Here is a 23693-nt window from a genome sequence, read left to right on the forward strand (position 1 = left end):
TAAATGTTATACTAATAACAGCATAAAATATGTACCACTAAAAACTGTCCGAAAATTAAACGGGCACCTGTTTCTTCCGGTTTCTTCCTAATATGGAAGTTTCCGGAGTATCCACGGGTAACACAGTAGTTTACAATATGTCGGCCGTGTCAGAACTTTAAACCTATAGATTTTGTGATAATCACTCAGAACTTTCGCGTTACAGTTTATAAAAAAGTGAAAATGGCCACAGCAATAGTTGAGGGTCCAGTCTTAGCCGACTCAAACTTTAAAACGCGTCCACCATTCCAATCGTATATACAAGTGGACTCAAACGCAGGAGGCAATGCTGTAAAGCAGATCGTAGACCATAGGCGGATCCGACAGATGAAATTTCCCACCCTCACAGGGAGGGCCGACGTCGATTCTTTTAATAATTTCCCTGCAAAGGATATCGGATTCAGACGATGGAACGACGAGGGCGATTTTCGAGCTAACGCCCCCTACAGGGATTATGACAACATTGTTGACCCCGTGTCGGGTTTTGTATCGGCTGGAGGGGATGTTGACAGAGTCACGGGACATAAGAAGATTAAGCCCTTGGCTCAGCTGAACGATGTCCCACAGTGTGCTACACCGCAAACTAAAAATTCTGATAGGAAATTTTTTGAGAAGGCGCCTCCGGAATTGAGACGATCCAACACCTATGAACCTGGTGCTCCCTCTTTCTGGAATAGCAGGAAAACTTCTGACGAATGGATAAAATCGCAACTGGGAGGTATGATAGGGGAAAAAATACATGTCATTTTAAAATTTCAATCATATGAATGTTCAAAGCCTTTGTAAGAATGCACCTTCTCAATATGCAGATACACACATGTACACAACATAGACGGAGAATTAAGAATAATTTAACAGAAAACGCTCTCCAGATATAGGTTAATAAACCACTTGTTTTAAAAACCGCCAAGTGTTATTTTATAAGACATTGAAAAACTCAATTTACATGGCTATCCACAATTTAAAAAAAAAATCTAGTGTTATCGTGTAAAGATATTGAAAATTCATCCACAATATCAACGTACATGTACATCTAATATCATACTTATTTAACAAGCCATAGTACATATACATTGATATTATACAGATCTCTCGTGTAAAGTATATGTAGGGTAGTAAAATAAAAGAATCAACAATACGTCCAAAGAATTAAAATAATAAAATGCAAACAGCATACATGTAACACGAATCTATACTTACATTGACTTGTAGAAAGAGGTTTATGTGACTCTGTATTTTGTTAGTGGTACAAGTGACCCGCTTTCTAAAAACATGTTTGAGTCAATTGTGCAATAAAAAGATAATTGAATCAATGTAATATTTCATGAGCGTGCGGTACTCTTCTTGATTTGCAATGTTATCTACATGTATCAATTTCATAAAGAGAACTTAACCATGCGTTTTGATTCAAGTCTATATCATATGAGAGAGAGAGAGAGAGAGAGAGAGAGAGAGAGAGAGAGAGAGAGAGAGAGAGAGATGTTAGTCACTATGACATATCTACCATAGCATTGAAAAAATCGATAATTAATCGATTATATATATCTAAACAAAGTCTTTTTAATTCTGGTCATGTCAAAAATGGAAAGATCATGAGAGAGAGAGAGAGAGACAGAGAGAGAGAGAGAGAGAGATATTAGTATCTATGACAAATCTACTATAGCATTGAAAAAAGATCGATAATTAATCGATTATATATATTGAAACAATTAGGTCTTTTTAATTCTCGTCATGTCAAAAAATGGACTTGATTACTAGCCACGCATTGCAAGCGTTGGATTTTAAAGGGAAAGGATATAGTCAATTTCTTTATTTAATTGATTACCTTTATTTGAAATCATTCAAACGTTGTTACAGATATACCTACATTGAAATGAAGGACCCATTGTAGACAAATACGAAACTAAGTACGCGCAGTTAAATTACCTCAGTAATATTTGTAACGCATGATCGGAATGGTCAAGTGCGCTAGATTTTAGCAAGTAATCTTTTGATCGCAATTTTTAATCAAATAAGCGCAGTTGTAGTATATAACATTTAACAATACAGAGTTTTGTCTACGTTCTAGCAGGACACTTTTCCCTGATCGCTATTTTGTCGGCAGTAATCTCGCGCTAATTAAACGCCCCGGACATTTGATCAGGCGTAACACAATCAATCTGTTTTAATTTCGAAACACGGTCTTTGTTTCAATCCCAAATATCGTTTAAAGGTCCCGATGATCTGCCAGTGATAAATAAAAGGTACATCATGTAATTATGTCGGTGTTTCACGGAAGACTGAATGATATGTGTGATAATTTAATAGATTTACTATTAACGGGTTCAACGAATGACACATATTGTAGCAGACTATGTTCTAACATTGTCCCCAACCTGACAGGAATTCAAAGTATTGAATTTAAGATGCATAGGGGAGGGAGATCACATGATTTTTGTAAATGATTTAAAGTTTCACTCAAATGAGCATATTTTGATTTTCAAATATCAAATATTTTACTGTCCGGGACCAGCGTGTATGAGTAAACAGCAGATTGTTCTAAATGTAAACTCTCTCTCTCTCTCTCTCTCTCTCTCTCTCTCTCTCTCTCTCTCTGAAGAACATGGCAACAACAGGCAAACGATTGCACATGTAGCAGTGTTTATCAAAGAAGTAGTATTTACAATGTACATTTCCAATATTTTTGCGTTCGATATCTTTTTTTATCAATTGAAATGATACAGCCATTTCCTGTAGATATGAACATTGTGCACCAGAATCTTGTATCATTATAGTAGCTCTGTTTTAACGGCTGGGAATTCCGACAGCGCAAAGAAAGTTAAACGTGATTTAAAAAGTATAACACACGAAACTTTATGCTTTTAAATGAAGCGCTAGCTGACGCGCTTTGAACATGAAGTATGCTGGAGTGAAACGTCCTAGTATTTTCAAAAATGAAGTTTATATATTTAGTTACATACGTAAGCAAGAGACCTAGAGTGTACATGTAAATAGTTGTCCATTGCTGTTGAATCGTCATCATAATAGTGCATGTATTGAATAGTGCAGACCGATTTGGGGGAGGAAACATTGTTTTTCCAGTTTTTCCATACACCCCTCTACTTTATATACACCGTATCTCATACATGTATATAGTACTCGTCTTTGATCGATAATGCATGCTCATTCATTCATTCATTTTATTCGTTCAAACCACAATGGAATATACATCAGGCGCGGATCCAGAAATTTTTTCCAGGGGGGGGGGGGGTCGAACCTTTTCACAAAATCGAACCAGTGATATAACTCATTTTTCTTATAAATCGTTATATTGTAAAAAAAATTTATCTTTGCAAATTCCGGGGGGGGGGGGGGGGGGTCCGGAACCCCCCTCCCCCTCTAGATCCGCGCATGCATATATAGTGCAATACGTAAATTTCATATATCAATACACCAGTTATTTATCTATCTCAGTTTAGGACACATGGGGTGTAATTAATGTTGGATGAGTACATGTAATGCGCGTATACACTACAATTCTATTTTTCTGGCAGGTTGGACCAGTGAATATGACCCACGCAAGGAGGTCCCCGACACGTCGAAGTGGAGGTCAAAGGTAAGAAAGGGGAGTGGCGTATATATCATCATAAACAAAATAATTTGTATTGAATATTAACTTCAAATAACTGGGGAAAATCATATACTTCTTGAAATTTCCATTATATATACACTGTACATATATGATAATAAACGTAAAATGACTAATTTAAAAAATGAAAATTGACGAGCGTGTTGGTTTGATGCCTTGACAGGATGGGGATTACAAAAAGGTACCAGCGTCGTGTAACATCGATCAGTGTGACGTTTCAATCTAACCTTTGTTGACCTTTAATTTGCATGATGAATGTTTTTCAGACTCGGATTGATTGATTGATTTAATATTGTTTTATGTCCCTCTTGAGAATATTTCACTCATATGGAGACGTCACCACTGCCGGTGAGGGGCTGCAAAATTTAGGCCTAGTATGCTCGGCGCTTACGGCCATTGAGCAGGGAGGTATCTTTATCGTGCCACACCTGCCGCGACACGGGACCTCAGATTTTGCGTTCTCATCTGAAGGACCGCTCCATTTAGTCGCCTCTTACGACAAGGAAGGGGGTACTAAGGACCTATTCTAACCCGGGTCCTCACGGGAAATTTCGGATTCGGATGCACCCGTGCCAGATACATGTATTATAGCCAGATCTTTTGGCGGACTATCTGGTGCGGATACGTCACTTATTTGTTGATCACTGTACCCCCCCCCCCCCCCCTCCCCTTCTTCTTGACAAAAGGAGTCCGATGAGGATGGTTATCCTAACACTGTAACAGAGAGAATCATTAAACATGATTAAACTTTACACAAATGTTGTCCAAGATAGAGTGCAACGTAAAGAGGAGGGGTGATAGTTGTTTTGGTTTTACAGGAGGTGGGGTGGGGGACAGGAGTAATTGTTCCCGTCTGGACAGACGTATTTTATATACATAAATGTCCGATTTGAATTTTTTTATAAACAAGAATTCGAAATAACTTCTTTGAATTACCGTTAATTGAGCCACAATCCCTGAGATTGAGCACATTATAAGTGGGCATGCTGTGCACATCATCACATTCCCATTCTAATCACGTCATGTATCTTTTGTGAGATTCACGTGAGTGTATTTCCATTTCAGACAGACCACCGAATAATAAAGACGTATACCACAAATGTATACATTTTATGTGAATTCTAATCTATTGTTTGAAAATAAACCCTGGATCTCCAGCGACAAGAGGGTTTGGTCCTTTTGAGAAACTCCCCAACTTGCACCTGCAGTGTTTTTCTGTACAAAAAAAGACAAAATTTTTAATGATATTGTCTGAAAAAAATGTAATAAGCTAATTATGATGAAGCGTAGTTTACCTACAATCGGTTCGGAGGTATACACAATTTCATTGAATCTGAGAATTTCATGTACCTGTTCATCTTTTTTATTAGTCTGCCTTTGTGCCCAAGCCTCCGTCTGAACAAAGTAAAGATGGAAGAGACCACCTCGCCCTCAAGTTTATGTATGGATCCTCCACACAAAAGTAAGAAATCAAAACTTCCAGTGCACCAATATTTAAAAAAACACATTGCAGATTTTATAGGGCTTGAAATATAGGTCTCCTGTGTAGTCATTTTTACTATTTTCTGTCATTTTTGATAAGATGAAATTGATAAAATGACTCAAATTTTAAGGGTTTAAAAAAAAAAAAAAAAAAGTAAGTTCTTCCAATAAAAGTTAAATTCAATAAATCAAAAGATTTTGTTATTTAATTGTTTCTTCGAGAGTGGAAGACATTATTGCGTCTTTTATCATTTACATTTTTCTTATTAACAAGAGACGAAGATTTTCCTTAACTTTGAAAATTTTAGTGGGGGAGGGGGGGGGGGCTGGTTGCACCCCCTTTAAACCCACCATTGCAATGTATATTTAATTTTGGGAAATACCTGAGGGCTTGAATGGGCCACTTTACGCCAGGTTGCTTCAGGAAGAGCGTTATAAATAACGCGGCATGAAAAGTGTGCAGATGTGAAACGTTGCGGTTCATACCCTCAAAATATAATTAATTTCTTATACTAAAATACTTGAATTTTATTTTCATTTTTATTTGGGAATTCCCAGTCGTTAAAATAGTCCTACTATATTTATCAAGATTCCTACACACTTCGCTCACTTACAGGTTGAAAAATCGGGTGTAACCCGACAAAATCAGTTTAGATGGCAACTATGCAGCTCACATTCATGAGGAAATGGCTATTATCTCAATAAGTAATAAAAATATTAAAGGCAAAAGCATTGGAAATGTAAATATATAGACATATCTTTGTAAGATAATAATAATTCTATTATTTCAAAGTTAAAGATGAATTAAAGTAAATTTCCATGGATTTGCTCAATGTTAATTAACTTTTTAGAATGCCGTATAGATACTGCATGATAACAAATGACACATATTCATAAAGTATAAATCAGTTCATCAGATTATTTATTCCTATTTTGAATTGTAGAAAAGTAGTACAAGAATATGTTTTTGTTTTCAGGTCGTATGAGGAAGTACCCTGGGACAGCATGCTTCCCGCGAAACAATGGGCACCTGTGAGTACTCTGGAACAGAGACCGGATATGATATCGCAGACCTACACTCTGAAAAGATACGACCCAGCGGCCCAGGAATGGCAGGTAACATTGACACAGGGTGGTATGTAACATGATTTCCCATGCATTGTGAAGCGATTCTAGACTCAAATGTACGAAAGCCGGATAGGCTCATTTTTGAAAAGGGAAAAAAATCTTAACTCATTGTAACGAGTTAGTATCTCGTTATAATGAGTTACAATTATCTTGTTATAACGAGTTAGTGTCTTGTTATAGAGTTAGTTATCGCGTTACAACGAGTTAATTATCTCGTTATAACGAATTCGCTATCTCGTTATAACGAGATAGCTACATGTAAATTGCTATAACGATATAAATCTTTATGGTTTCTTTACCATCATTTTAACATGACTTTTTCAAGTGTATAATTGTATATTTATTTCAACTATTGTGTTTTATATCATATTTTATATCGATTTTTTAAGGGGGGGGGGGGTAAATAGCCCAGTATATCTAACTTTGGATTGCAAAAATAGTTTTTGAATGTAAATAGATAATGGAAAATGTACGCTGCAAAAAAAGGGGGGATACCTCTAGTTCTACGTGATTGCATTAGTACATGTAAATAAAAGTATATTTATATTCTCGATAAAATCATCTGCATCTAGACTTGCTTATTTTTTGCTCAAATGTCGAGTTAGATCGAAAATTTTGTCAAACCTTTGGGTATATTAAATCGATAGAATTTAAGTTTATTCTTGGCAATGGGAAATCAGTATTTTTGTTGAATAGAAGAAAATATATCGTCACCTATTCATTTGTTCGGAGCTAGAAATTAACAGTTTCTTGTCATATTTTCGACGACTGATTGATTGATTGTATCTTGCTTAACGTCTCTCTCAAGAATTTTTCACTCATATGGAGACGTCACCAAGACCGGTGAAGGGCCTTTGCTCGGCGCTTACGGCCTCTGAGCAGTGACGAGTGAGGGTTCTTTAACGTGCCACACCTACTGCGACACGGGACATCCGTTTTCAAGGTCATCTCCGAGGACCCTTGACATTCACACCTGATGCCGAGCGTTTGGCGATGGAACTCACTATCTGTTTTAACAACTTAGGTCGATCGCGGCCGGGATTCGAACCCCCGCCTCTCGCATGCGGGGCAAACGCTCTAACCTCTAGGCCACTACAGCGGTACCTTGCCAACTGAAATTATTACGCAATAGTCATCATCAAATAATCGTATGTAAGCCAGAAATTTTATAACTTCATTTTATTTCTAATCGTTATGTTTAGATTTTAGATGGAACACCAGGCCCTTAACTTAACATTTCCATATAGATACTAACTCGTTATTACGAGATAATAAACTCGTTATAACGAATTAACTATTTCAGTATAAGAGTTGATTATCTTGTTATAATGAGATAATCAATTCACTATTACGAGATACTGACTCGTTATAACGAGATGATTAACTCGTTATAATGAGATACTAACTAATTTTAACGAGATAATTTATTCGTTTTAATGAGTTATTAGTTTACTCCTTATAAATGAGATAATTAGTTAGCGTGTTATAATGAGATCGTTAATTCTTTATAACGAGATAATCAACTCGTTATAACGGGATACAAATTCGTTACAATGAGATACTAGCTCGTTATAACATGATAATTAACGCGATATAACGAGGTAAGATTTTTTTTTTTTTTTTTTTTTTTACTTTTTTAAAAATGAGCCCAGTCGGCTTTCATACAAATGATGTAAAAATGGGATATAAAAGAAAATATACTATCCGATTCAATGTTTTTAACGAAATTCACATTAGAATGTGGCTGAAAATGTGACGAAATTCTGAAATTTCATTTTCTCTTTATTTATAAATCTATCTCGTGGTGCAGATCCTTGGGTCCGACATTTTATTGTCATGAATTTGTCTATGCAGGGTACTGGAAGATCCTGGGATTGGTTCCAAAGAAGGCGTGGTTATTATAAGGATGGACCAATTAATTTGTAAGTACATGTATGTTTATGCAGAGCCAGATTCTAAACAGATTCTAAACATCGAAAACATATCAAAAATCCATAATGTAAAAAGTAATTTCTACATTTCCAATGATTTCCCTTCGATATCGTTACAAGTTCATGTTTTGAGGTCACAGTTCAGAAATTATATTTATTTCTTAGATAAACGAATAAAACTGCATTTCATTTTCTTTATTTAGTTCAAGTCCCTGTCCAAGAACACAACATATACCATATTACAGGTAAGTCACCTATCTGTAACACAACATATACCATATTACAGGTAAGTCACCTCTCTAAAACACAACATATACCATATTACAGGTAAGTCACGTACCTATCTGTAACACAACATATACCATATTACAGGTAAGTCACCTATCTAAAACACAACATATACCATATTACAGGTAAGTCACCTATCTAAAACACAACATATACCATATTACAGGTAAGTCACCTGTCTAAAACACAACATATACCATATTACAGGTAAGTCACCTGTCTCAAACATAACATATACCATATTACAGGTAAGTCACCTATCTGTAACACAACATATACCATATTACAGGTAAGTCGCTTGCTACCTGTCTTTAAGGGAAATAAGTCACATACATATATGTACCAGTATGATAGAGCTGATCAGTTAATTCCTATTAATCAATGCTGTTAATCATGATCTAAAGAGTGAATGAAAAAGATGAATCACATATATTAAAATATTGTAGGCTGATATGAATAGTACATTCTGCACTTTAGTAAGTAAATGATTTATTCGAGAGAAAAAAAACGTATTCTGAGCGAGTACAGACCCTGAAGCATTCTATTGCACTTCAGAGGAGTTTGATACCCTTCCATGCAAATCATGCAGAGTTCGTACAAACTGTTCATTTCAATCTAGAAACGTTGCATGCAAGAAAGTGATTTTATGCAAATTTGTGCAGGAAAAATTATTTAAGAAGCATCCAAGCCATGGACGCAGTGCAAAGCAATCCCTTAAAAGCTGACAAGCCATGCAAAGCAATCACTTAAAAGCTGACAAGCCGTGCAAAGCAAGCAGCCCCTAGAAACTGACAGGTTGTGCAAAGCAATGGGTTTGCATACGCACGCACAAACACACATACACACACAATACAATTAAAAACCCCTGTAAAAAGCTAAAAGCTGAATGATGCCTGAAGAAACCAAAGCAAATAAAGTGAAGGGGCTCTGGAGTACATCTTACATCTAGCGTGGATTGTGCTGCCCACAAAGCGAGCATTTCGTGTGTTGGCACATCCGTCATGCAGCTATCTACGCAAGAATTAACTGTACCATACATACCCTGCTATACTGACCAGGGGTATAACAATGCTCCAAAGTTTGTGCCTGGGCTGTGTTGAATTTTTTAATGTACAGTGAAACCTGACTAATCTGACATTCACTGGGAGACATAAAATACAGGGAAACCTGTCTAATCCGAAATGCACTGGGAGACAAATATTTTGTCGGAATACACAGTGTGTTGGAATACACAATGTAAAAGCAATGATAATATAAAATTGAGAATGAAAGTAAGGGTTGGAATGCCCAGTGAAACGGACTACACAGGTGTCAGATCAGGCCGTTTTCACTGTATTGAATAAATAGGCACATCATAAGAAAAATATGATGGGTAATGGTGAATGTTTACTTGAAGTATGCACTCTTCTGTTTCAGTGGCTGTGTAGGGGCTGACAATTTAGACGAGAAAGACAATGCAAAGGAACCTTTTAATCCTTATACAATCAAGAGAGTGAACATTCCTAGATACAGCGAAACTGGACAGTAAGTAGGCAGTGTAAAGAATAACTAAAGATGACTAAGTTCTCAGCCAAGATTTTAATTACCTGTATACATGCTTACTGATACCAGAGGTCTTTACATGTACGTTGGATTTTCATATCTATATTAAATCAATTTAACTTTTTCATCTTTATTGAAGAATATACCCATATGGGTCAAGCAAACAAAATAAACAGATTAGGAACAATGAACACTCATATATTAGTTTTCAAGGTCAATACATTTTTTCTCATTATCCCCAATTTTTAAAATGAATTAAAGCACAAATATGAAAAGAGAGAGAGAGCTATATAAATTCATAATTGTAGTGATTTCTAATAATGTTTTAACATAATTTTAAAGTTTTGAAGGTCAAACAATTGTCGCTATTTTGAGAATCTAAATTAAGGAATTTAAGGTCAGAGCCTTGCAAATTAAACCTTTATAGAAATACAGTTTGTTTCCCTTGTTGATATCATCAATATATCATCTTTAGACTTCTAAACCATGATAAAACATTATAATCTTTAATATCCACTAATGTAACTTCAAGCGTTGGGCTAAGTATATATTTAAGTTTCTGTACAGGTGATTAATGCAATTGAGGATTCCCCTTGGAAGTAATGTACATTAGTCGATCTATAGTCTGAATTTTTATTTATAAATATATTAAGAATTTTTATTTTGTCTTTCAGTCGACCAAATATCCCTGGTTACCAAGGATGCACCTTGTGGCAGGGCGTGTACGCTCCCGCTCATTCGACCAAAGTAGTCAATGCTCAGAGCACTACCTCCACCGTTCACAAGTAAGACGCTATAATGTTAAAGTAGAGCTTCAAATGTTCACAAGTACTTGTACATGATGGTCAGAGTACACACTCTGCTTCTGAACTATTAGTTCACACCAGTAAATAATATTAAGAGTACAACCTCAATCGTGTTCTGGTGTTCAAAGTACTACACAGGCAAATGTGCCTAGAGTAGTTCAGTAGGTTAGCACGTCCACTGCTGAACTGTAGATCGCGGGTTCGAGTCGAGCAGGAATTTTTTTTCCAGATTGCTTTGTACTAAAACTGCATTTTTTGACTATAAAGTAGATTTGAAAGTTTTCAATTTCAAAATATTGTTGTACATATATTGTTATGAGATTGATCACCGTTGTTCGTTATCTTCACCTTTCATCCTCTACTTTTCATCCATATCAAATTTCTCTGGTGTAGCATTACATGTACTTAAAAGGAGAAACAACACACCAGAGAAAGTGATATGGAAGGAAGGTAGAGGATATGTACAACAATATTTTGAAATTGAAAAGTTTCAAATTTACCTCATCTAGTGAAAAATTGCAGTTTTAGTAGAAAGTAATTTGGAGAGAAAAAAATTAAAATTATGCTAGACTCGAAAGCACGAAGTACATATCAGCAGTCAACATGTGACATTCACACCTGATGCCGAACGTTTGGCGATGGAACTGACACTACCTGTTTTAACGACTTAGGTCTGTCATGGCTGGGATTCGAACCCTGTCCTGCAGGACAAATGCTCTACCTCTAGACCACCGCGATGGTTCTCATTGTAGGAGATATTCATTTCCTGAATTTATTTGCAGGTCAATGCCGATATCTCCCAATAACTCTAATCACAAGAGAGATTCTCAAATGTCGAAGATGGTCACGACAGTGCCACCATGTAATCCATTCAACCAAATCAACAAGCTAGAGGAGGTACTAGAAAGCAAAGTCCAGTGAACCATGGCTCTCAAAGGTCACCTGCTGTTCAGTATTTTCTAAGATGCTCAATGTCTAACTTCAATTTTGACACTTGGATTGTGTATAAACTTCTCTGCTGAAATCCTTTCAAACCAAAGTTGGAAAATTGGAAATTGTGTAAAAGATACATAATTATGCTAGTTTTTCTTCCTCCGAACGTTTTGTTTCAGCTTTATAATATGTAATTTTTAAATTTTGAAAGTTTTTTTTTTACTTCTTTCGTACTGATGAATCTTTGAAATATTTCATCTACCTAATTCATCTCATTGAATGCTGACAATAGGATATTTTGACGTCATCTTAAATTATGAAATAAAGTAAAGCGGGATGTATGTCGAAGTGCAACGCTCTATCAGTATTATTCTATTCTAACATATTTCTAGCTGTACATGTGTACGCGGATTTAATATTGTGACAATTTATTTTGTATAAATTTGTAAATATACTTTTTTTAAAGTGGTTTTTTTTTCAGAGTCTATCAATGTTGTATATCATAGTTGTTGTCCTAGAGTCTTTTCTAAATGCACAATTCTTACTCGATCAACAACTGATTTTCTGGTTACTAGTGTGATGCACGATAATTTTATACATGTGTTGTTATTATGACTGAGATGTTGACATAGTCCTAAAATATATCAATTTTTAAATTAAGATTCCTTTTGTGCCTGAATTCTGTACATGTGTATATTATAAATTATGCAACCCTTCATGGGTTTTATTGAATAGTAATTACTGCATTCCAGTTTCTTTTTCATGAGAGTGAAATAAAATATGATAATGACTCTAAGTGTTATTCAATATGAATGTATTATATTGTATCGGATATATTCATCAAGTTTTAGATTTTGAATAGGATACCTATATCGGTAGCCATGTTGCTTTCATAAAGAAAAATTGTAGTTCAATTTCTGGCATAATCGTCAGACATGAGCACTTAACCCAATGATAGGTTGTATTGGCAAACTAATGTAAAAGCAAGAATGAGCATTACAGGCTTTCAAGTGACATTTTGCAAGAAATAAGGGCCATTTTTAGGGCAAAATTATCAAAAAAATAAGGGCCTTTTTTAGGATTTTTAAGGGCTCTTTAGACAAAAATAAGGGTTAAATTTACAAATAAATAGGAAAGAAAAAATGTTTTGCTCAACATTTGCAAGAGCAATAATATAACGAGAGGCTCACAGGCCTTATCGGTCACCTGAATACTAGTGAAAAAGTATCACTACTTCCATGGGCTATGAAATCTAGAAAAAAATTTCCTGTTCTAAATATCTAAGCTAAATTCTAATGTTCAGCAACAATATAAAACAAGATGTGTTCTTAAAACTCCACTGCCCTCAAAAGTGCATACACTGATGAAAGGCTTTAAATAATAGGTGTATTAGCATTAAAACATCAAAAGATATGACTAATTTGGACTCATCTTAAAGTCATAACCCTGGGTTGTGAAATTCACCATTTTTTGTACATCCTTTTCTGCTAATCCTAAGTATGCATTTAGATTTTATACAGTATCAGCAAACTTACACATAAATACTATATACTAAGTTTGGCCCCACCCTGGGGTCAAACCCTTACTCTGGGGAAAATCAAATTTACAATTTTGGTAAAAGACTACCTGTTCTATCCATTTATTTTCAATTTAGTATCAAAAGCATTAAAGAAAATGTTATTTAAGTGTTTTACACATAAACACTATATAACAAGTTAGGCCCTGCCCTGGAGTCATAACCCCTACCCCGGGGATCATGAAATTTACAAGTTTGGTAGAAGTCTTCCTGCTCTACATCACTATGCATTTAGTTTTTCTAACGTGTGTGGTTCTTGAGAAGAAGATTTTTGAAAATTTGTCATTTTGGGCAGTTTTTGCCCTGCCCCTAAGGCCCCAGGGGTGCAGGAATCCTGAAATTTACAATTTATGTTCCCCTTGTTCCAAAGATGTTTCATACCAAATTTGAAAAGAATTGGAATGATAATTATCAAGAAGTTAAAAATGTCTATTGTTCACCCACTTAATAACTGACCATTTTGGCCCCACCCTGATACCAAAAACCCCTACCCCTGGAATAATCAAATTTACAGTTTTGGTAAAGGACTACCTCTTCTTTCTAAATATCTATTTACTTTCAATTTGGTATCAATAGCATTAAAGAAGATGTAATTTAAGTGTTTTACACATAAACATTATATAACAAGATTTGCCCCGCCCATGGGGTAAAAACCCTACCCCGGGGATCATGAAATTTACAATTTTGGTAGAGGCCTTCCTGCTCTACATCACTATGCATTTAGGTTTTCTTATATGTGTGTGGTTCTTGAGAAGAAGATTTTTGAAAATTGGTCAATTTTGGGTAGTTTTTACCCCACCCTTAGGGCCCCAGGAGTGCTGGAGTATTGAAATTTACAATGTATGTCCCCTTGTCCCAATTGAAAAGAATTGGACTGGTTGTTATTAAGAAGAAGTTAAAAATGTTCAATTGTTAACGCACGACGACGGACGAAAACCAATTGCAATAGGTGACCCGAGTTTACTCCGGTGACCTAAAATTTAATTACCCACTCAGAAGATCAGACCAGTGGTCATCAACAGCCATATTCGGCATTCAGCACAAACCATGATATAATTCAGGTGGACTCCCATGGCTCAAAATCAATGCTGAATATAGCTGATAACCATCAAGATGTCTTCTGAGATGTACATTTAATCAACATATTCATTTTCTGAAAGTATACCAAGACTAAATTTAACAAGAGGCCCATCGGCCACATCACTCACCTGAATCACCTTGGTCCATATCAGAGACTTTCCATATATATTAGCATGTAAAACCGTAGTCCCTATTATGGCCCCAAACCTACCCCTGGAGGCCATGGTTTTTGCAAACTTGAATCTACACTATGTCAGAAAGCTTTCATGTAAATGTGAACTTCTTTGGCCCAATGGTTCTTGAGAAGAAGATTTTTAAAGATTTTCCCTACATATTTGTATGTAAAACTTTGATCCCCTATTGTGGCCCCATCCTACCCCAGGGGGCCATGATTTTAACAAACCTGAATTTGGACTATATCAGAAAGCTTTCATATAAATCTCAGCTTTTCTGGCTCAGAGGTTCTTGGGAAGAAGATTTTTAAAGATTTTTCCTATATATTTGTATGTAAAACTTTGATCCCTTATCGTGGCCCCATCCGATCCCCGGGGGCCATGATGTTAACAATTTAGAATCTGCACTATATCAGGAAGCTTTCATATAAATCTCAGCTTTCCTGGCTCAGTGGTTCTTGAGAAGAAGATTTTTAAAGATTTTTCCTATATATTTGTATGTAAAACTTTGATCCCCTATTGTGGCCCCATCCGATCCCCAGGGCCATAATTTTAACAATTTAGAATCTGCACTATATCAGGAAGCTTTCATATAAATCTCAGCTTTTCTGGCTCAGTGGTTCTTGAGAAGAAGATTTTTAAAGATTTTTCCTATATATTTGTATGTAAAACTTTGATCCCCTATTGTGGCCCCATCCGACCCCCGTGGGCCATGATTTTAAGAATTTAGAATCTGCACTATATCAGAAAGCTTTCATATAAATCTCAGCTTTTCTGGCTCAGTGGTTCTTGAGAAGAAGATTTTTAAAGATTTTCCCTATATATTTGTATGTAACTTTGATCCCCTATTGTGGCTCCATCCAACCCCCGGGGGCCATGATTTTAACAATGTAAAATCTGCACTACCTAATAAAGCTTATCTATAAATTTCATCTTCTCTGGCCCAGTGGTTCTTGAGAAGATTTTTTAATGACCCAACTCTATTTTTACCTTTTCTTGATTATCTCCCTTGGAAGGTGGCCTGGCCCTTTATTTTAACAATTGAGAATTCCCTTTACCTAAGGATGTTTTGTGCCAACTTCGGTTGAAATTCGCCCAGTGGTTTTTGAGAAGAAGTCAAAAATGTTAAAAGTTTACAGACGGACGGACGCCGGAATACGGGTGATCCGAATAGCTCACTTGAGCTTTTAGCTCAGGTGAGCTAATAAATTCCAACACTTACTTTATGTCAAATTTATCAAAACTTTCAAAATTTGAAAATGTAGAAATTTCAACAAAAAATAAGGTGTTTTTTTTTTTTTTTTTTTTTTTTTTTAGGATTCTAAAGCTCAAATAAGGAAAATAAGGGCTGTTGTAGAAAACTAAGGAAAATAAGGGCCCGCTTGATAGCCTGGCATTACTGAATATATATACATTTCCAATACCTTTGTCTTCGATATATTTACAAATTGGAATGATAGCCATTTCCTCATGATTATGATGCATATCTGAACAATGCATGTATGGATCTTGATAGATCAAGACATGCCCGGGCTCAAGGGGGTATGACCTGGATATGATTTCAGGCAGAGATGCATCAACACCAATATGACTGTGTTCTGGATAAGACCAATGCCATACACCAAGGTATGATAGGAAAGACCTTGACATAAGAAATATATATACAAAATATGAAACTTTGTGTTATAAAATAGTTCAAGAGATATTGAAATAGGTAAGATTTTTATTGAAAGTAAATCAAACTTTGCTGTCGAGGTCACAGGATCAAACACCAAACTACATCAACGTCTTGCCATTAAGAAACTATATACAAAATATAAAAGCTTTACCTTAAGGAGGTACTCTACATTGTCAAAATGGCTGACTTCCATTTAAAACATGGATGAAAATACAGATGTCAATAATATTTGTCTATTCATTTCAATAATTCTTTCTTATCTGAGTAGCACAGTAGGTTAGCATGTCGACTGATGTACTGTAGATTGCAAGTTCGAGCCCAGCAGGGGTTTTAAATTTTTCCCAGATTGCTTTCAACTGAAACAGCATTCTTTTGACTACATAATGTAAATTTTAAAGTTTTTAATTTCAAAATATTGTTGCACATATCCTCCACTTTTCATCCATATCAAATTTCTCTGATGTAGCATACATGCACCTCAAATAGTTCAGGAGATACTAATTTGGTCAGGGTTTGTAAAAAGTATGTCAAGGTCACAAGATCAAATACGACTGCATCATGATTGCATCAAAAGGTCTGGTCATAAAGAATCTATATACAAAATATGAATGCCCACCTTGAATAGTTCTAAATATATTAGAAGTAAGTCAAATTTCAACGTCATGAGGTCAGTTTATTATGTGAAATAAAAGATCTTGCTATAAGAAATCTATATACAAAATATGAAAAATATACCTGTTCAGGAGATATTGAATATGTCAGATATTTAAAAGTAGGTCCAACTCCAAGGTCACAAGATCAAACTTTATGAAATGATAAAGTCTATAAGAATATATTTACAAAATATGAAAGCCCTACCTTATAGTAGGTTGAGTGTTCTTTGAAAGAGTAGGTCAAACTCCAAGTTCAAAAAATAAAAATCCCATTTAAAATAATTCTGGATATATTTGATAGATTATGTTTTCTTATACATGTTAGTAGGTCAAACTCTAAATTCAAGGTCAAAGGTCATGATATGAAATGTAAAGTCTTGATTTTAACAAACTTGAATTTGCACTATGTTCGAAAGCTTTCATGTAAATTTGAACTTTTCTGGCGCAAAGGTTCTTGATAAGAAGATTTTAAAAGAATTTCCCTGTATCTTCCCGTGGAAAACCACTATTGTGGCGCCACCTTACCCCCCTGAGGCCATGATTTTAACAAACTTCAATCTGCACTATGTCAGAAAGAAGCCATATAAATTTGAACTTGTCTGGCACAGTGGTTCTTAGAAGATGATTTAAAAGATTTTCCCTATATACTCACATGCTAAAGTTTGATCCTCCTATTGTGGCCTCATCCTACCCTCGGGTAGCATGCTTTTAACAAATTTGAATCTGCATTATGTCAAGAAGCTATCAGGAAAGGTGAAGATTAACGAACAGTGATCAATCTCATAACTCGTATGAGGAATACAACATAGAGAATTGAGCAAACACGGACTCCGGGATATACCAGATGTGGGATCGGGTGCCTAGGAGGAGTAAACATCCCCTGTCGACCGGTCACACCCGCCGTGATGTCCCTAATTCAGAAAACCTTGATCTTTTAATTGGCGACAGAACTCATCTCTATCAGGAATTCTGTCGAAGATTATGCCCGACGATGGCCTAGATATGAAAAAGAACTTGATACCTTGTCAGAATGGATAAAAAGTATAAAAGGAATATTAAAATCCCATATTAGACACATCAAAAAAAAAAAATACGTACCATCTATCCATCTGTGATTAGCAAACCAGAAGTGATCAGAGAATCAGATAAGTTACATGAGGAATATGTTTTGGTTTCAGCTGACAAAGCTTATGACAACATTGTCTTTGTTTCTAAGTTTCATTATTTCAGCTATATTTTAAACGAACTTGGCATTAATTTCACACTTCGGTAATCGTACTTATATCACAACTGCCTTTTGAAAATATGAAATTCTTCAATATAGCATGTTTCCGTTTAAGACACATTTATCATCCCAGTCAATGGGATGAATGAATATGAGTTACCGTACCTATACTGGATTCATAAGCTTCCCAATTATCCTTATAAAGAAAGATGCATTGCTGGATCGAGTAACTGTTCTTCTAGGCCCCTATCTTTGGTCCTCATGAAAATATTAACATGCAGCTGGGAAGAAGAAGCGTTAAACGCACTGTGCCACAACATATTCTAGAAGTGGTCTAAATCAAATGTGGGTTCTAAACATTTCTAAAGACCTTTCAAATAGCAAACCTTTTCTCAAATCAACAGCTGCCGCGTTTTCCGGAAAAGTCAAATCCGTCCATACGGGATTATCAGGTTTTTTCTCTCCATATGTAGGACTCCGTCAATGCAGCGGAACTGCTGTATGTTTGCTGAAGTTTAGTTGTTTTCAATCCTTTAAGGTTCCATAGATGTATGCTGTGATTAGATTACTGATCTAAATGCATTTATATGAAAGGTGAAGATAACGAACAGTGATCAATCTCATAACTACCATAAGCAATACAAAATAGAGAGTCGGGCAAACACGGACTCCTGGACACACCAGAGGTTGGACCAGGTGCCTAGGAGGAGTAAGCATCCCCTGTCGACAGGTCACACTCTGTTTTTTTATGATTCGTCAATAACAAGCACGTGTTTGATAATTCTTTAAACATCGTTGAGAAAATTCTGGTTAGGTGTTAAACAATTGTTTACTTTGAGAATATATCAGATGTTCATAGTTAAATATACGTAGGAATCTTTATACTGTTTAGATCTGTCATATCATATTGTTGCCGAAGTCGGGTAAAATGTATTAAATTGATGAGTAATAAGTGTTTTTCTAAATCAGTCATATTTGTATAGGATTTTATTTGTGGTTTATATTTGATTTAAGTCCTTTACCTCTTGTGAAGCCACAACCATAATGAAGTATTAAATTACTACTTGGCTTCGGGGTTATTTCCCCACCCTGCAGTACACCAGTCTGGGACTGAAGCTGCATAGTAAAAGAATCGGTACACTACTCCAGGATTTGGATCCTTCCCTTTGAGGCTGGGCCTACCTTCCCTTTCATCCAGACACTTAAACCAGACGTACATGGGGATGTGCTATTGGTGTTAGACACTGCTGATACGATTCCGTCATGCATGGACCGTAGCTCTTGTGGTTGAAATGTAAACACCGATGTTGTCTCACCCTGTGTGACTTGTGTTTAGATGCGTGTTCTAGTGACAGTGTTTAAGGTTATTTTTGGCCACATCGTCCCGCATGTCCTTAAAGTATTACAAGGTATCTTGCCATAAAGAATATATATACAAAATATGAAAGCCCTATTTTGTTCAGGAAATATTAAATATATCAGAGTTTTTTAAGTAGTTACATTGTAAAACTCCAAGGTCAAAAGATTAAAACACCATTGTGTCACAAAGTCTTACCTTAAAGAATCTCTATACAAAATATGAAAACCCTACCTACATGTAAAATTGTTCCTGATGTTTAATAGGTTTTGTTTTCTTAAAGGGACTGATTCACGATTTTCCTCCAAATTTTGTTTTTCACTTTAAATGATCAATATGTTTAGAGGGTTTCACAAACAAACAAAAAAAAACCAAGGTTATTCATCATGACAGAAGCTCATTATGGGGAGTTTATTATTTATTTTGAAAACAAAGATTGGGGTGTGTTATTGTTTACGGGGTTTTCAAAATAAATGGATATTGATCCAAGTATTACCATATATATCACATATCAAGTATACTTTAGGTAAAATGTGTCATTTAAAAGTTAAAATTTGTAACTGTACAAAATGAAGATGCTTTAAATTACAAAATGAACGTTTCACTGGTTTGTTTGTTTACATAAAAAGACTCGGGTCTTTGTTTACATCACACAGAATCAAAGCTAAAATATTGCTCTTATCCTTGCATTCAGACGGTCAAAATTTTGGTTGTCAACATTAAATGAGCTATAATTTTAATTTTTAACATCAAAAATGAAAAATATTTCTTTCGAAAAACGTGAACCAGTCCCTTTAAATGCACATTACAAAAATTGCACGTATGTTGCAATAGACATCCCTGTTTTTATATATACATGTATGTTCATAAGATACCGTTTTGTGTATATAAGTTAAATATTCAGTACGTGTCTGTCAGGTGTGATATTTAGAATGGGTATTTTTACAATCTGACCATTGCTTGAATCTCAAATTTTTTGGGTAATATAGTTGAAAAATATCATGTGTATGATACACAGCTTTGAAGACTACTGCTTCCAATTTTTCAAGAAGAAACATGATGTCTCGTATCCACCTTTCCCTTTCGTAGTGTAGTTTCTACAAGATGTGAGTCGTGTACGCAATGACCCAGGTTTCCAATATGAGGGACATTATATGTTCTTATTCGTTCTACTCAAACGAACATAAATAATTTATAAAATAAACACAAACAAGTAGTTTAAGATATGAAGCGCTCTGAAAGTGCAGTTTATTTAATTCAAAACACTGATATACACAAACAATTCTTCACACAGTATTCTCTTCCTTTCTACAAAATAAAACAATTTCTAATGATAAATCAAAGTAAGGCAAGGGCTGGTGGGTGGGGCATAAGTTATCTGCACTAAAAAGAGTATTCGAATGGTTTCAAAATTCTACTCACTGACGGTGGTCAGTTAAAATCCGTGTAATGAATATTTAGATGTCACATGACAAGGTGACAATTAGACTACCCAATAGATTACAGGTGTAAATAAACACGAACACGTGTTATTAGAACCTTTAATAAATACGTATTAACTTTACTTCCTACTCAAAACATAACCACAACACCTCAATACATAGCATAACGCTAGCCACGCACGTTGGAGGCCGTGTACATTTATTATATTTAATCACAAATATGAAAAACACACCAATGTACAATAATGTTCCATACACAATATACATTAATACTCCACACACAATATTCAGTAACGTTATTAAACCCCCTTTAGCACACCCAAGCCGGCCAGGAAAAACCTAGAAATAAAACGATTAAACAATCGAGAAAAACTCTAGGAAACCTGTATCCGATGCCATTGCTCCAAGGTGCAGGAGGAGTGTGACGGACCTCACACAAAACATGTAAGCCTACATAAAACAAAACTAATGTATAACTGAAAGTTTGTCCTATCTTCGTGAAGAGCGGCTAGAAACTGACCAGCCTTACAAACTTGTTTCCTATTGTGACCCTATTCTACCTTTCTATTGGTCAATAATGGACCAAACCCCCTATTACAAAGCACGTCACTGTAACGTGAATACATCATTTCCCGCTTTTACTAGCGAATCGCGGGAAAATACAAATATTTAAACCGAAAAGTAAACAATGCCTCTCTGTTCCGTTTCGTGGAAGCAGTGCCAAAGACCAAAGGTCAGTGCGGACCAACAAGACTGGATTTGTGACAAAACTTGGTAAGGATATTTCACACTAACACTGAGTTAGTAACACTTAACTTTTCACCAATAACACTGGTGACATTAACAATGCGAGATAAAGCGATTAACATGTATGCATAAGTTTACGATCAGATTAACAGAGCGCTCGAAATGATCTGTTGAGTGTTCACTATGAACCAAAGAGCTACACAATTTATTTGTGTTATGGTACCGTACCGGTTTGCGGAAGGAAATTAATGGACTCATTGTTGAATCATGGGATTCTACACAAACACTGAACATACCTGTTATCACAGAATGTACCAGCCATTTAGTCAATTGTACCAACAAGGACTGGAATGGTACTAGGTACTACAAGGGCCCATTGATAGTAAATTGTAGATATTTTTAAATTTTAATTACACGTCCTAAGATCCACAAACCAATCTAGAACCTTTGACTATGGCGTGTAAAACGTTGCACTATTATACTAATCTTGTTATTCATGTTCGAAAACTTGTAATTTATATTCTAAAACATATCATTCATATTCGAAAAGTTGTTATTTATATTCAATAATTTTATCATTCATATTCAAAAGCATGTCATTCTTATTCAATAAGTTGTAATTCATATTCTAAATTTTTCATTCATATTCAAAAACATGTGATTCGTATTCGATAATCTAATCATTCATATTCAAAAACATGTGATTCATATTCGATAATCTTATCATTCATATTCAAAAACATGTGATTCATATTCGATAATCTTATCATTCATATTCAAAAACATGTGATTCATATTCGATAATTATGTTATTTATATTCGACAATCATGTCATTCATATTCGATAATTGTGCTATTCATATTCAAAAGCATGTGATTCATATTCGATAATTATGTCATTCTTATTCGATAGTCATGTCATTCATATTCGATAATTTTTTAATTCTTATTCAATATAATTTGCATTGTGGGTAATATTATCTCTTTGTAAAGTCTCTGCTCATTGGGTACATGTATGTGAAAACGAAAGTAGATTAGGGTGTTACCATATCTGGACCACGTGTACGCAGCACATTCATAGGTAATGAATGTCTATTGATTGATTGCAGTTCTAACAATGCTTACAAGATAAACTACATCAGTGCATGTAATGATGCCTGATATGCAGCAACTCCCGCCATTACTTACTTTCACTTTTCAAACCAATGAAAATTCAGTTTACAACCGTCTCAAATTGCGTCATATTACACAGGAGGCAAATTATATTGAATAAGAATAAAAAAGATTATCGAATAAGAATGACATAATTATCGAATATGAATTACATGCTTTTGAATATGAATAGCAAGATTATCAAATATAAATGACATGATTGTCGAATATAAACAACATAATTATCGAATATGAATCACATGTTTTTGAATATGAATGATAAGATTATCGAATTTGAATCACATGTTTTTGAATATGAATGAAAAGTTTAGAATATGAATAACAATTCATTGAATAAGAATGACATGTTTTTGAATATGAATAACACGTTTTAGAATAAGAATAACATGTTTTTGAATATGAATGATAAAATTATCGAATATGAATAACAACTTTTCGAATATGAATGATATGCTTTAGAATATAAATTACAAGTTTTCGAATATGAATAACAAGATTAGTATAATAGTGCAACGTTTTACACGCCATATTTGACTTCTCATATCATTGTTTCTTAATGATACATTGTCAGTGTTGAACTTTGATGAATGTAATTATTGTTTCTCGTCACTAAAGATCTTATTGTATCCCGCTACTATTGAACTTTGATGAATGTAATTATTGTTTCTCGTCACTAATGAACTTTGATGAATGTAATTATATTGTTTCTCGTCACTAATGAACTTTGATGAGTGTAATTATTGTTTCTCGTCACTACAGATCTTATTATATCCCGCTACTATTGAACTTTGAGGAATGTAATTATTGTTTCC

The 23693-nt window shown here is 35.0% G+C and overlaps 1 protein-coding gene across 1 annotated transcript; it reads left to right on the top strand.

Moving 5' to 3' along the window:
* The first annotated feature begins 73 nt into the window (after positions 1 to 73).
* LOC125667506 (spermatogenesis-associated protein 48-like) lies at positions 74 to 12568 on the top strand. Its single transcript, XM_048901038.2, has 9 exons — positions 74 to 757; positions 3573 to 3634; positions 5038 to 5129; positions 6127 to 6265; positions 8132 to 8199; positions 8412 to 8453; positions 9913 to 10020; positions 10713 to 10823; positions 11627 to 12568. The coding sequence occupies exons 1-9, from the start codon at positions 223 to 225 to the stop codon at positions 11763 to 11765; spliced, it is 1296 nt and encodes a 431-aa protein (XP_048756995.1). The 5' UTR covers positions 74 to 222; the 3' UTR covers positions 11766 to 12568.
* Positions 12569 to 23693: the final 11125 nt, after the last annotated feature.

This window comes from Ostrea edulis, chromosome 10 (genome assembly GCF_947568905.1).
Source record: "Ostrea edulis chromosome 10, xbOstEdul1.1, whole genome shotgun sequence".
Taxonomy (NCBI): domain Eukaryota; kingdom Metazoa; phylum Mollusca; class Bivalvia; order Ostreida; family Ostreidae; genus Ostrea; species Ostrea edulis.